General features: G+C 39.0%; 1 protein-coding gene and 1 non-coding gene across 9 annotated transcripts in view; one reads left to right on the top strand and one right to left on the bottom strand.

Moving 5' to 3' along the window:
- R3HCC1L (R3H domain and coiled-coil containing 1 like) overlaps positions 1 to 16,305 on the bottom strand; it is a 71,297-nt gene that overhangs the window by 4,678 nt on the left and 50,314 nt on the right. For all 8 annotated transcript variants that reach the window (XM_061403040.1, XM_061403048.1, XM_061403041.1 and 5 more), the window contains 4 exons: positions 12,337 to 12,512; positions 7,077 to 7,147; positions 6,092 to 6,187; positions 5,449 to 5,589 (listed from right to left, as the gene is read on the bottom strand). In XM_061403040.1, the coding sequence (XP_061259024.1) occupies positions 5,449 to 5,589; positions 6,092 to 6,187; positions 7,077 to 7,147; positions 12,337 to 12,512 (484 nt within the window). The remainder of the gene's footprint in view (positions 1 to 5,448; positions 5,590 to 6,091; positions 6,188 to 7,076; positions 7,148 to 12,336; positions 12,513 to 16,305) is intronic.
- Positions 9,991 to 10,063, top strand: TRNAE-UUC (transfer RNA glutamic acid (anticodon UUC)). The gene has a single exon. It is a non-coding gene; the product is annotated as a tRNA-Glu (tRNA).

Here is a 16,305-nt window from a genome sequence, read left to right as displayed (position 1 = left end):
GCATTTAACTCTAGAGGGTGGAATGGTTATCAATGCATTAAGTATATACATGCTATTTACTTGGCAATAATTGGTAAACCAGTCTGCTGCTGCTGCTGCTGCTGCTGCTAAATCGCTTCAGTCGTGTCCGACTCTGTGCGACCCCACAGACGGCAGCCCACCAGGCTCCCCGTCCCTGGGATTCTCCAGGCAAGAACACTGGAGTGGGTTGCCATTTCCTTCTCCAACCCATGAAAGTGAAAAAATAAAGTGAAGTCGCTCAGTTGTGTCCGACTCCCAGCGACCCCATGGACTGCAGCCCACCAGGCCCCTCCATCCATGGGATTTTCCATGCAAGAGTACTGGAGTGGGTCAGTCAGTCTGTAAACATTTTCATCTCTGATCAGGGCCACAGACGTAAGTTTATTAAAAGGCAGGTGACTCCAAAAATATGGGTAAATGCTGCATCCCAAAGAAAAAGATAGGAAATGAAGGGAACTTTACAAAGAGGAGAAAGGACACCAAGAAAATGCCATAAGACCTAGCCTACGAGTCAGCAATGCAGTGCTGTCCTTGAAGGCAGAATAACGGAATTCCTAAAAAGGATTTCAGAAGGCAGCGACTGTGATTAGATTTTTATTACAGTTGACTAGGTATCCTACAGAGATGATTTTACTTTTAAGTTCTTAGTGATTTCATTAATCAAACTAAGGGATCAAATTATTGTTTACTTACTCTGCCTCTCCGGCCTGTGCCCCAAAAGATGGCCTTTCAGAACTAGCCAATTAATCATCCTCCCCCAAGAGTAAAATGACACACAGTTATGAAACAAAATTATAGCCAGCTTTTAAAATGAGAGTAGCTTATTCTGAGAACTCTGATTCCAACTTTACGTGGAAATTAAGTGTTCTGACAGGTGGAACATGGGGAAATTTTACATATATTCCTGAGTTTGGACTTTAAAATGTGGTTTTATCACTTACTGTCAATGATAAAAGATCACTGACAGAGATCATTCTGTCGTTTTTGAGATTGCATCCAAATACTGCATTTCGGACTCTTTTGTTGACTATGATGGCTACTTCATTTCTTCTAAGGGATTCTTGCCCACAGAAGTAGACATAATGGTCATCTGAGTTAAATTCACCCATTGCAGTCCATTTTAGTTCACCAATTCCTAAAATGTCGATGTTCACTCTTGCCATCTCCTGTTTGATCACTTCCAATTTGCCTTGATTCATGGACCTAACATTACAGGTTCCTATGCAATATTGCTCTTTAGAACATCGGACTTAACTTCCATCACCAGTCACATCCACAACTGGATGTTGTTTTTGCTTTGGCTCTGTCTCTTCATTCTTTCTGGAGTTATTTCTCCACTGATCTCTAGTAGCATATTGGGCACCTACTGACCTGGGGAGTTCATCTTTCATTGTCCTAACTTTTTGCCTTTTCATACTGTTCATGGGGTTCTCAAGGCAAGAATACTGAAGTGGTTTGCCATTCCCTTTCTCCAAGATTACTTTCTTAATCTCTTTTTTAAGGATTAAGACAAAGACTCCTCAATAAAATGGTAAGAAGACCAAAGTAGGGTAAAGGAAATTATCAGGAAAGTATTTATACTTCAAAATTCCAAATTCCAAACTCATTAATTAGAAAAGTTCCATATGCAATGTTTAACTCTGGGTTTTATAAAGAAAATCATGGAGGACTTGAAAGGGTTCAGAGTAGAATCATGAGTGAAATAAGATTTAACGAAGAAAAACTAAAGTAACCAATGTCATTCATGCTAATGAATATGTAGCTGAGTATCTCTTTACAAACTAAGCACTGTGCCAGACAGCAGAACTCTTGAAGTGGGAAAAAGAGAGGCTATGGGATTTTTTCCATAGTATCATTAATGTGTGTGTGTGTGTGCACACACACGCACATGCACGCATGCACTCAGTCATGTCTGACTCTTTGCAACACCATGGACTGTAGCTGGTTCCTCTGTCCACGGAAGTTTTCAGGCAAGAATACTGGAGTAGGTTGTCATTTCCTGCTCTAGGGGATCTTCCCAACCCAGAGACTGAACCCTCGTCTTGTGTCTGCTGCACTGGCAGGCCGAGTCTTTACCACGGCACCACCACCTGGGAAGCCCCAGTATTAATAACAGAAGTACCTGTATCAGGATGGCACACAGATTTCCATTTCATACTGATTCTGATCGACTAGCAAATGGTCAAGTCCAAAGTCACCAAGAAGGAGTATCATGACTGATGAGCACTGTCTGTCACGGATAACGAATGGGGCAATAGCACACAGTACGTATTCGTCATTACTGGCATGTGTTATTATAATGAATATTAACTTCCCAAGAGTCACACAAACAATAGTATTCTAAATACATAAAGCACCTTTCTAAACGTGTTTATATATGTTAACTTATGTTGCTCAAAGAATTCTCCAAGGTTGGTCAAGTCAAGCATTGCTTTCACTGTGTTGGAAACTGGGGCACAGGGAGGTATAAGAGACCTGCCACAGCTACCTAGCTAGTTAACGGCAAAAACTCTATTAGTACTCCAGATCCTCTCATTCCTAATTGATCTGCCCTTGATCTTTATAGTTAAAAGCTGTTAGAACAGAATGGTGTCCAGATGCTTCTGATTTCCAGTAAATACCTACGAAAAAACTTTTAAACTATTGTATAGATTTCAGTTAGACCTAAGGAAGAATTTTCTGATAGTAAAAGCTCTTAACCACTGGAACAGATAACTAAAAAGAAGCTTGTCATATTTTATTTTCTGAAGACCTTAAAAATTTTTTTTACTGGGAAAAAAAAAATGTTAATTACCCCCAAAACTCCTTCAAAAGGGAATACAGTGTTGTAGAAGGAACATGGGTTTTAATTAGAGAGGCCTAGGTTCCAATACCACCTCTCAGTTTACCAGTTGGGTAACCTTAGTCCAGTTATTGATACTTTACCTCTAAAATGGAGATAATATCATTCCCATCAAGAGTTAGCATACTGCCAGGAACTTCCTTCAATCCTTTTAATTGCAAAAACCTTTTCGTGGCTTTTAATCTTAAAATCTTCGGAAGTGAAGAGAAGAAAAAACTGCTTAAAATATCAGGTTCATATTTTCTTTCTTACTCAAGGCAGATATCTCTACCAGATTGTACGTCTTAAAAAGAGGAACAAAATCCTGCTCTCTCGCTAGTCTTCCTAATTAGGGAGCACAATGCTGTGCACAGGGGCAACGCCAAATGTAGTTGATAAGAGTATCAGAGGCAACTGAAAACAAAAAGATTAGTGACAAGAAAAAAATATGTACTGGAATCTGTGCTGGACTCACTATAAAGTGATATTGCTACTATTACTGAAAAAGGAAGCAGCTAACATTTATCTATCATGGGCCTGTTTCTCTGTACCTGTTATGGGCCTAGAGAAACAGGAAGGAGAGCGTTCCTATGGGTTTTGAAAATGACTAAGTACATTTTGTGGATTGTCTCACTTGATTTCCATTTTATGGATGAGGAAACAGAGGCCTCCAGAGAGCAAGTAATTTGCCCAAGGTGACACCGCCAGTAAATGGAAGAGATTAGATACAGACCCAGGCAGTCTGATTCCATAGCTTATAATGTTATTTCTTGTGCTGTACTGACCCCCTTCCCTCCAGTGGAAGATCTGGAACAAAAATATCTGTTCTATTTAATATCTAAACAGTACTTTTCATTTTCACAGAAAAAAAAAATCTTTTAAGTGAGCAGTTTTAGGTTCCATGCAGGCAATTATTAGAGTATAAGCTTAATGCCTAAGCAGCCAGAAAGCTATATTGGAATTTTCCATAGGCATCTTCTCAGATATAAAGAATGAGAGAGTTCTGAGACACAATAAAGGAAGAGCCCTCTATAACCTGTATAGTTTTAGCACCAATGGATAGGAGAAATTTATCACAGTGGCCTCTATTCACAACTAAAAGGCTTCTTCAAAAACATATGTACCAGGGTACCCACTTAGCCAAGAGCCTCATTTTTAACTGCATCACTGAAATGTCCTTGTATAGCTGGGCACTTAAAATAAATTCAAGTGCACCTGTATGATGATGGCCCTACAGAGAAACAGTGGGGTACTCAGGTGATATCCACACAAAACTATTGTTGCAATACCTGTCGAAATACAGGTGACATTACACTCATAGGGAGGCATGATACACTGCAAAAAGAATCACATCTCCTTTTATACATACCACAGTTATTACCTGCCACTGACTTTCTGAGATGACTGTGGTTATGACAGAGAAATCATTTTCCTCAGAGATAACCAATTAATAAAGGGTTAAGGACACTGAACGTTCCACTTTATCTAGTTCTGACAGTGCCACATATAAAAACCAGAGGGATCCTCCCCTGTTTCTATAATCTCAAGGAACCCTTTGAGTCAAGAAAGCATGAGTAAAATCAAAACTGCCTCATAATCATTAAGGTTTCAAAAAATTAGTTGGTTCAACTCTGAAACTCTAGCACCTGCCATGACACACTCTGTCACTGGTTATCTGGCCAGTGCAGCTGAGAGTCTGCAAGCTGCCTGCTATCACCAAAGCAGAGTGGACAGGAAGTATTAATGGCCTTGTTAGACCGGTAATAAACAAGGAGTTTGAAACTTCAATTCGTTTAATGGAAAAATGAAGCTACTTTTCAGTAAGTGGAATTTTCAGAATAAACTGCCTTCAGATTCCAAAGATCGTGGACTAAGGCAATCAGACTGTTTATAGTCTGAAGTTTGATAAAAAGTACTGAAGTGCAATCGGAGTCCCAAGCCTTTACATACAAGTCAATAGCCTATAAAGAGGAGAGAAACATTTAACCTCAACTATAAACTATAGGGAAAGAAAAACCCTGCTTGTGGATCAGTTGAAATATTTTCTGAGAAGTCTTAAGTCCTGGAAAATAATAAGATTAGGCTAACCTAGATGTGCTCTAATGGAGCCACTCCGGACTGTCTTTAAAGAAAAAAATTACATCCTAGAGTTATCATCACCAATGTCAATTGCTGGCTTTTCCTTAATTTTTCTTCTACCTAAGATCTAAACCATTTGATAAAATCATGGCAATCATGGCCCAGTAAAACCACAGCAAATACCATTTTCTGCCTGGGAGATTACTATGTCTTCATAGGAAAATTTTTCTGAGTCAGGAGAAAGAACTATAGAAACAGCCATGGATGAGCTAAAAAGACGGAACCTATCTTTTGAAAAACAACAAAGGAGCATGGATTAGGATACCTTGGTGTGTGGAACAGGCAGACATATTCCAACATGTCTTCCTCCTAAATATAAGTCATGAACACAATTTCAATATATGTGGGAGGCTTCTAGGAAACGGAAATGACAATATGGAATGAGCTTCATTTTTTTTTTTTTTAAACACATGCTTTATAGTGAGCTCTAAAGGAACTAAAGAAGAATGCCATCAGCTTCAACTCACCTCGGGCTTCTCGCAGTTTTTTAAGCTCTGCTTCCCGTTCAGTTTTGCTCTGCTTACTTTGAACCCCAAGGGCACTGATGACTAGCCTTCTGGCTAGGGCTGCTGAAGTCTCAGGACGCTCCTTTGCTGGCTGGAGAAACTCTGAATGGGAGAAAAGGAGGGAGCAGGAGGGAGTAAGGAAGAGAAAGCATTCTAGCTCCAAGAGATTTAACTCAGTAATTAACATACAAAATAGACTAACAAGGGCTGCATCAGCAGTAATTAATACAAGCCTGATAGATGAAGATCAGAGGAAATTAACACGGCAAAGCACAAACAACCCTGCCTTCATTATCTGTATTGACACAATTTCCTACAGTGACTATCAAACTGCTAACCACAGAGGTAAACTGGATAAGGCTGCCATCAGAAAACGGTGACTGCAGCGCCTGCAGTTCCCATCTCCCACTCTCTCCAAGTGGCTTCTCCAACGCTGTATTTCCAACAGAGCCTTTTCTCTTTTCCTTTTTCCTTAAAAATATTTCTTTTAACACTAAAAATAAAAGTGTTATGTCTTTAGAACTCTGAATGCTATACAAATGCTAGGAAAAAAAACGAGAACACGACTATCAGTAAGAAAAAGCTCCTGAGGTTACAGGCTTACCAGCATAAGCTCTAGCTTTGGCCTTGGCTGCTCTTGTGGCCTGTGACAAGGGCCGGATCTTCACCATGGTATGTTTACTACCAAGAGCATCACGAGCTGTAAAGAGAATAAATATATATAAAGAAGTAGAAGACATGAAGATGAGTGATGCAAAATATATATATAGTTAAGGCTAGTTCTTAGAAAGTATTTCCTAGATGTTGTGCTTTATTGTTTCATCACCGACAAAAGAAATGGTAAGCTCTAGAAAATCCATAAGGAACAACTCGGCAGTGATTACTTTAAAATGGGGATTAGAAAACTATGGCTTTGGGACCCAATCCAGCCAACCACCGTGTTTTTGTAAAGTTTTACCGCAACAGAGCCGTGCTTCTTCATTTGCACAATGTCGAGGGATGCTGTCTTTCCTCAATAGCAGAGTTAGGTAACAACAGAAACCTTATATCCTGAAATATCCACTATATGGCTTTTTATAGAATAAGTTTGCAGAACCCTTATTTTAGAAGAATTGGACAGGAATCAACATCTCTAATTTGTCTGAAAGTCTCTGCATCAGATCTATCCTGATGCCGATGAAGAGGCCAAATCATACGCTCAGAAAGGATGTATTAAAAATGATCACTGGACAGGTTAAAAGGCTACTGCAAATTCATCTGTCAGTGGGGCTGGGGGCGGAATCACAAACATATTAACATTTACTCACACTGGCTTCTTAAATCTCTACCTGTTTATGCACTATCATAACTGCCAGTTATGCAGCAAATAACCTTGAAAAGCTGACTATCTCCCCAAATACCACTGGATTAGGGTAAAAAGGGAGGGGGGGGAGCACATGGGTACCAAAGTAACTTGCCTCAAAAACCTCTACCTGTCATTTATCTATAGTGACTGAATAAAATGCCAGGTGGCTGGAACAGAAAGCAAATAAGGAAAAGAAGCAGAAGAAAATGGACAATAAACACAGTGAAATCCACTGGGTGAATACCTGTAATCGGACTGGAGAATACTCCTAGGGCATGTGTATCGTCCACCCATTTAATATCAAATCCTTTCTTTCTGCAACAAAATAAAAGAATTTTATTCCTTAAAATAAAACTTACTTTTAAAAAACATCTTTCAAATAGTATCTTGTAAGGCATTCCATGATGAGAGAAACACTCAACAAGTGCATGGGGGGAGTGGGGATAATGACACACAGAGCAGCCTGGAGAGCAGAAGCCATTAAAAGCAATAACCCATCATAACGAACTACCTGGGCGGATTTTACCTTGTCAGCCACTTTATAGACATCAACTAATTAACCCACACATGTTCCCTGGGGAGGTAAAGTATTTATCACACTATTTACAAGAGATGTTTTTAGGGGACTGGAGAAAGGAAGCATAAGAAGAAAACAAGAACCAGAGGAGGAGGAGGTAGGCAGGGAAGGTCACTGGGATTTAATGTAAATGTAGGCTCAAGGGCAGAGACAAGAGACAGAGAGGAACAGGGAGATGGGTCATTCAAAACAAAATCAATCAAATAAGAGAAAAAAGAGACACCTATAATCAGGGAGGCTGACCTATTCTTTCTTCCCAGTTGTAGAAGGGAAGTAAGAAAGTAAAATTCAGGTTCTGCCACCTTGAGGCCATGGGCTGGTTTAATCTCTCTGTAAACCAGGTTTGCTCATCTGTAAAAAATGGGTTGAATTCCTTCCTAACAGAGTTGCTGTGAAAATGGAAATGAGATAATCCATGACAAGGCAAAGGGCACGATGTTGAGCATTTAGTGGACATTTAATAAATCAATGGTGCCCATTATTTTTTATTAATAACAATATTCATCAGGAAGATGATTAATATTAATGAAGACGTGATTAAAATATGAAGTTGACTCTGGTGTTTGACTCACAGGCTTTTGCACCATGACCTTTTCTTTTTTTTTTCTTAAATAAAGCACTATAAAGAACAAAAAAAAAGACAACTGCTAAAGTATCTTTTCCTTTTAACAACTAGTCAAGAAAAAATTTCCTTTGAAGGAAAAAGGAATAAAGAGGCTTTGAAGGTTAGTTAGACAATTTCCTGATGTAAAACTAAGCTCAGTCATGGTATAAAATGACCACAGGAGTTGAAGACTATGAGAAAGTTCCACAGTAGAAGTCTATGTTATACAATAGTTGACAAAAGATGGTAAAAAACGTAAATGGGCTCTAGAGAACCTTTTAGACTTCAGAATTTTATAACCCTTTAAAATGCTTCTCCCCTTTTGAAAATATTTTTGGGTTTAATAGAAAAAATGGTCTTGCAGGTAAAATTAGGAAGAAATAGAGCAAAAGGACGGAGAAGGCAATGGCACCCCACTCCCGTACTCTTGCCTGGAAAATCCCATGGACGGAGGAGCCTGGTAGGCTCCAGTCCATGGGGTCACTAAGAGTCGGACACAACTGAGCGACTTCACTTTCACTTTTCACTTTCATGCATTGAAGAAGGAAATGGCAACCCACTCCAGTGTTCCTGCCTGGAGAATCCCAGGACGGGGGAGCCTGGTGGGCTGCCGTCTATGGGGTTGCACAGAGTCGGACATGACTGAAGCGACTTAGCAGCAGCAGCAGCAGAGCAAAAGGAAGTTAATAGTTCTTAACAGTTAACTAATGTTCAGAAAATTCCAGACATCAAGAAAATTAATCCTTGGTTTTAAAAATCATCATTATTAGTGACAACTTCAGGTAGTTCTAATTTTGGATTTAATCTCACCAACTGCTTTTTAAAATCTACTATGCACTTCACCTGGTCCAGACCTGATACTGGGTCTTATCATAACTGTAATGAATTAGACTGACTGACCCAGACTACGTGTTTAGAGTCAGATCTATGGCAGACTGTTCACTGTCCTCCAGGACCCAGTCACTACTCCTTTCTTTTAGTTACATAACTGCTAAGTGAGGTACCTAGCTGCTAGTTTTGCCTGTTCTAGAACTTTACAGAAAAACAGGGTTCTTGTTTTTGTACACAGAATTTCAAGGAATACAGTCACACTCATTCATTTACCTATTGTTACTATTTATGTACAATGATGGCAGGAAAATTGGAGAAGGCAATGGCACCCCACTCCAGTACTCTTGCCTGGAAAATCCCATGGATGGAGGAGCCTAGTAGGCTCCAGTCCATGGGGTCACTAAGAGTCGGGCACGACTGAGTGACTTCACTTTCACTTTTCACTTTCATGCACTGGAGAAGGAAATAGCAACCCACTCCAGTGTTCTTGCCTGAAGAATCCCAGGGATGGGGGAGCCTGGTGGGCTGCCGTCTACGGGATCGCACAGAGTCGGACATGACTGAAGCGACTTAGCAGCAGCAGCATGGCAGGAAAATACCATCTGACCCTAAAGGAAAAGTTGGGAGCTATACCCTAATTCAAGATGTACATGAACTGAATTTTAAGTTTAAATCTGTATATCAGACAATAGACCTGGTTTATTGTTAACTGCAGGATTACAGCATTAAAGCATTAATCCCTTCTTGGTAATGACTTTCTTGAAGATCCTGAAAAATGTTTTTCTTAATAACTTACTTTTGGGATTATTTCTTTTATTCCCAAAGCTTATGTTTCCTTATAAGCTAAAGATACAGAGATATACTTCTGACTCCACGTATGTATGAAGTATATACATATATAAAAGGTAGTGCAACTATTCTCAAACCCATTTACATCAGTTTTAATTTATGTTTACTACATAATTTAATTTATTAAATAAAATTAAAACAATGAACTATGAGTATGAAACATAAGAGTTGTGTCTATAAAAACTTAAAGCTTTGAAAGACTTGAGAAAGATAAAGTCACTAAAAAACCCAAAAAACTATCATCAATTATGTTTGGGCAAAACAGTTTTTTAAAAAAAGGGCGAGGGGACGGGGAATTCCCTGGTGGTCCAGTGGTTAAGGACTCAGCACTTTCACTGCTGTGACCTGGGTTCAATCCCTGGTCAAGGAACTAAGGCCCTGCACTCAGACCCTGCAAGCTATGTGGTGCAGCCAAAAAATATATATATTTTAAAAGACAGAAAACATTTTTATCTATAAGGAATTTGCACTCAGGTGACTTTGAATGGATATTAGTTGTTGCTGGAAGTTGTAGGTGATATCAGGGTGACATTAAGAACTCTTCTATCAACAGACTAGTAATTTAAAAACAACAAAAAAAGGCCCTGGCACCACATTAAACTCAATGGACACGAGTTTGAGCAAACTCCAGGAGACAGTGAAGGACAGGGAAGTCTGGTGTGCTGTAGTCCATGGGGTTGCAGAGAGTCAGCCACAACCGATGAACCGAACAACAACCACCACGCCAAAGACTGGCAAGTAAATGGACGTCTCAGCCACAGCTGAGCGCCTGAACCACCGCCACACTGAAGAGTGGCAAGTAAGCGGCCGTGCATATGTACTGTTAAAATAAGCTGGTTGAGATGTAACAATCACATTTTATCATTCTCTACTTTATCTCAGTGGTCAGAATAACCTCAAATAAATAATTTAATTTACAGCCTTTTGGACTGTTAGGACCCTTGGTGCCTGGCAGAAGAAAACACATATCTTCTCAGGAGATAGTCTCTTCTTTTATTGCAGACCTCAATTCTCATAAATAAAATTCCAAAGGAAATGGCCAGCTTTACAGTTAAAACAAATAAATAAATAAACCTCCAAAAAAAACCAAGGCACTATGAGTGAGAATTTGTAAGAACAGAATTAAAAGGACTTCAGGTAAAGGAATAACTAGACATAGACTATAAAAGGTCTATGTTCACTATACTTATAAAGAAATTTTTTTAATCTTGAAAATAGAGGGAAAAAATGCAGATTTGAAAATTAGAGAACTTTGAAAAATAAGAAACATAAAATGAAATTTAAAAATTCAATGGATAAATTTAAAAGCAAATTAATCACAGTTGAAGAGATTAGAACTAAAGAAATTACTCAGCATATAAAGGAGACAAAGAAATGGAAAATATGATAGAGATAACAGGATTAAGTTAGGTCTAATCCACTTTCAACTGGCAGCATCATAGAGAATATAAAAAAGACTAGTACAGAGGCAACATCTGAAGAAATAATGTCTAGTGTTCTCCAAAACCAATGAAAAATATTTAGGAAGCCCAAATAATCTCAATAATGATAACAAAAGAGACACAAAGTCACATCATGCTGAAAATGTGCAATACCAAAGACAGAAAACATTAAGAGCACCCAAAGAGAAAAGACAGATTACACTCAGAAGCAATAGTCAGACTTTCAGTGGGCTTCTCATCCTACCCTAAGAAAGCCATGAGAAAGCAGAATAAAATCTTCAAGTTGCTGAGAAAAATAATTGTCAACCTAGGATTCTATACCCAGCAAAAATGTCTTTCAAGAATGAAGTTGAAATAAAGCCATTAAGAAACAACAGCGACAATGACAACAAAACCCAACTGAGTGTGTTACCAGCAGACTGTTATTAATTAAATTCTAAAGAACCTGTTCCATGCAGGAGGAAAAAGATTTCAAATGAAAGATATGAGACACAAAAAGAATACAGAAAGCAGATGAATCTGAATGATGACTATATAAAAAAAATGCAACATCAAATGCAACATCAAAAAACTAAATCAAAAAGACTCAAACTAGTAAATCTCAATAGTGTATTAGTTGGAGGTTAGGGAGACACTGGAATGGAATTGGGGAATGGAGTTTAAAACCCTTAAGTGTTTGGAAACAGTGTAAAAGTATTAACCTTAGTCACTGGTAAATTAAGCATGCATTTTATAATTTCTAAAGTAACTACCAAATAACAGAAACAGTATCATTCCCCAAAAATATGGAGTGAGAAAAAAATACCTCATCAATCCAAAAGAAGGCAAGATAGAAGAGAAAAAGATGGGACAAGTAAACACACAAAAAAAGATGGCAGGCAATACATCCAAATATATCAATAATTACAATAAATATAAATGGACTAAATGTACCGTGGAGACAGACTTCAAAGTCATTATTGATGATATTCTTCTTAAATGCTAAATTGGGATCTAGGAAGACTTTAGCATTTTTTAAAGGAACTTAGAAGAAGAGTGGTTTGATACAGATTTCCAATGGGCTTGGAAAACACAATAAACAAACTTGATGCTAAAGTAAATGACAGGGAATAGGAAAGCAAAAGAGGTGATTTTTAAAGGACATTTTAAGAAAATTTCATCCCACCTTCCCTAACATCCCCAATCAATTGCAAATACTTACTGGTAAGTGCAGAAAATCCGTAGGAGATCTTCAGTACGAAATTCTTGGGGGAAGTCATAAATTTCAATGACATGTGGGAACTCACAATCACTGAGGTCAATATCAGGAACTTCATGGTTGTAATAATCAAATCTAGGTTCTTGGATACTTTCTCTGTTCTTCATATTCCCTGATAACTAGAGAGGAGGAAGCATACATGTGACTGTTATACCAAGCCAGAGCATAAAATATCCTCCCATATATACACAATTCTCCCTTTTATCTCCATATTCCTATTCCTTAACCTTTACCATTTGTCTCTGTTCCAAACACAGTAATATCACCCAGTTTATATTATACAGGTGGAATACTTGAAAAAGTGCTGAAATTCCAGAAAAGACAAGCAATGAATGAAACTTAGCTTGCATCTATCAACAAGGTGTGAGAAAATGTAGAATGATCAATGCAGTGAGTTACAAACAACACATCTTAGAAACTGAACTGCAGAAAATAGTTCAAGAGATGAATTAATAACATTTGTTTTATTTGAGCTTATTGATTAGACCCCTAGTTTCCTTTCTGAAAGTGAGCAAAAACAAAACAAAATGTTGAAGAATGAAAACACTTTGCTAGTCTACCTATTGTTGATGGTAGCTTACAAAGAAATTTGTTATGATAAACGTTAAGTGGCACAGGTAATTAAAGCTCCCCAGCCTTAGAGCTACCTAAAGGAATTCCCACACAGGTTAATAAAGAAAGTAACAGTAATGAAGAACACTTAAAATTTTACTCTATGATTAAAAACTGAATGCTGTTAACTATTTCACACTGGAAGCAGGAGAACGGAAAGGGAAAAATAAAAAGTGACAGCAAAGTAGCCATGACAGTCATTTTGTCATTCAGCTAGACACTAGTACTCAACACCCAGAACCTTCAGGCTCAAAAGTGTGTTCTGTTAATCAAAAGTCCAACCAGAGACCTTCAAGCACTCCTTTCACACTGTACCTCCTTTCCCATCAAATGAGAAAGTAAGAATCTGCAATGCCAAGGATGCATCTCCTTTCCTCAGAGAAGTGAAAAATGGATTTAAGAATTTTATTTGGGAGGCAGGAAAGGAAAAAGGTGATTTAGGTAAAATCGATGAAAATGTTTATCTATTGCTGTGTCTCTAGTTCCTTTTCTCCACTAAGCTTCAGTTTTACATCTTAAAAAAGGATATAATAATAGCACCAACACCTTACAAGTAAGGGTGCAGACTAAATGAGATGATGCAGTAAGTATTTAGCACACTACTTAGCATCTACATATGAATTCAACCCAATTTCAACAAATTTTAATGAGGTGTTGAATCTATTGGGCTTCCCTGGTGGCTCAGACAGCAAAGAATCTGCCTACAATGCAGGAGACCTGGGTTTGATCCCTGGGTTGGGAAGATCTCCTAGAGGAGGGCATGGCAACCCACTCCAGTATTCTTGCCTAAATCTATTATAGGCCAAGTACCATGTTATTTCCACCCTGTTTAGGATACACAAAGCAGGAAAAGAATATCCCTCACACCATAACAATGAGGAAAGACCAAGCGATTATATATATCATAGCTTTTCTTGAGTTTAGCATAGAGCTGACTGAGTATGCAAGGAAACTGAAGTCCACATGATGACATGTCCCCCCTAGAGAGAGAGAATACCTAAACTTTTTTCCCTCTGGCAGATCATGAGAAGAAGTGGCCACCAAACAAGTGGGCAAGAAGATATCAGCTAAATGTTTAACAAGTTCTTAAAAGCCTAGAGTTGACAGTTTAGAATAACTCAGAGCCCCAGAAAGGGGGCTCCAGAAAGGAGGGGAGCCTGCAATTACTTGCAAGACCATCCTTATGCTAATGCCACACTGTCTTGATTACCACTGTTTCATAAGTTCTGAAATTAGGAGGCTTCAGTCTTTCTACTTTGATCATTTTCAAAATCATTTTGGCTGTTTTGAGTCCCTTGCATTTCCATATGATTTTGAGGATCAGTTGGCAGACAGAAGTGGGCCACAAGCCAAGGAAGGAGGACAGAAGTATCTAAGAGAAGCTGAAAAGGGCAAGAAAACGGATTCTACTCTAGTCTCAAGAAAGGACACAATCCTACCAATATCCTAATTTTAGTCCAGTGAGACCCATTTTGGACTTCTGACCATAAGAACTGTAAGGCAATAAATCTGTGCTAAGACACTAGTTTGTGGTAATTGAAAACATCAGTAATTGTGTGTGTGTGTGTGTATATATACACACACACACATTATATATATACACACACACATATATACACACACACACACACATATATATACACACACACACACATATATATATAAAACCTTTCTAGCTTTATGTCATGTCATCCCTTAAAATATGCTACATTCCAACCAAAAAGTAATACTATGCCTGCTGCTGCTGCTGCTGCTGCTGCTGCTGCTAAGTCACTTCAGTCGTGTCTGACACTGTGCAACCCCATAGACGCAGCCCATCAGGCTCCCCCATCCCTGGGATTCTCCAGGCAAGAATACTGGAGTGGGTTGCCATTTCCTTCTCCAATGTATGAAAGTGAAAAGTGAAAGTGAAGTCGCTCAGTCGTGTCCGACTCTTAGCAACCCCATGGACTGCAGCCTGCAGCCTACCAGGCTCCTCCGTCCACGGGATTCTCCAGGCAAGAGTACTGGAGTGGGGTGCCACTGCCTTCCTAAACAGGCATAAATACTATGCCTATGAGTGCACAACTGCACTCATTTCACACGCTAGCAAAGTAATGCTCAAAATTTTCCAAGCTACACTTCAACAGTATGTGAACTAAGAACTTCCAGATGTTCAAGCTGGATTTAAAAAAGGCAGAGGAACCAGAGATCAAATTGCCAACATCCTCTGGATCATAGAAAAAGCAAGAGAATTCCAGAAAAACATCTATTTCTGCTTCATTGACTACACTAAAGCTTTTGACTGTGTGGATCACAACAAACTGTGGAAAATTCTGAAAGAGACTGGGAATACCAGACCACCTTACCTACCTCCTGAGAAACCTGGATACAGGTCAAGGAGCAACAGTTAGAACCACCCATGGAACAACAAACTGGTTCAAAATTGGGAAAGAAGTATGTCAAGGCTGTGTATTGTCACCCTGCTTATTTAACTGATATGCAGAGTACATCATGCGAAATGCCAGGCTGAATGAAGCACAAGCCAGAATCAAGACTGCTGGGAGAAATATCAATAACCTGAGATACGCAGATGACACCACCCTTATGGCAGAAAGCAAAGAGGAACTAAAGAGACTCTTGAAAAACTGAAAGAGGAGAGTAAAAAGGCTGGCTTCAAACTCAACATTCAAAAAATGAAGATATGGCATCTGGTCCCATCACTCCATGGCAAAGAGATGGGAAACACTGGAAACAGTGACAGACTTTATTTTCTTGGGCTCCAAAATCACTGCAGATGGTGACTGCAGCCATGAAAGTAAAAGATGCCTGCTCCTTGGAAGAAAAGACATGAGAAACCTAGATGGCATACTAAAGAGCAGAGACACTGCTTTGCCAACAAAGGTCCTATCGTCAAAGCTATTGTTTTTAAAGTAGTCATGTGTGGATGTGAGAGTTGGACCATAAAGAAGGCTAAGTGCCAAAGAATTGATGCTTTTGAATTGTGGTGTTGGAGAAGACTCTTAAGAGTCCCTTGGACTGCAAGATCAAACAGTCAACCCTAAAGGAAATCAACCCTGAATGTTCACTGGAAGGACTGATGCTAAAGCTAAAGCTCCAATATTTTGGCCACCTGATGTGAAGAACTGACTCACTGGAAAAGACCCTGATGCTGGGAAAGATTGAAGGCAGGAGAAGGGGACGACAGAGGATGAGATGGCTGGATGGCATCACTGACTAAATAGACATGAGTTTGAGCAAGCTCCAGGAGATGGTAAAGGACAAGGAAGCCTGGCGTGCTGCAGTCCATGGGGTTGCAAA

Source organism: Bos javanicus, chromosome 26 (genome assembly GCF_032452875.1).
Source record: "Bos javanicus breed banteng chromosome 26, ARS-OSU_banteng_1.0, whole genome shotgun sequence".
Taxonomy (NCBI): Eukaryota; Metazoa; Chordata; class Mammalia; order Artiodactyla; family Bovidae; genus Bos; species Bos javanicus.
The sequence above is the reverse complement of the archived record's forward strand: the minus strand, read 5'-3'. Positions and strand labels throughout refer to the sequence as shown.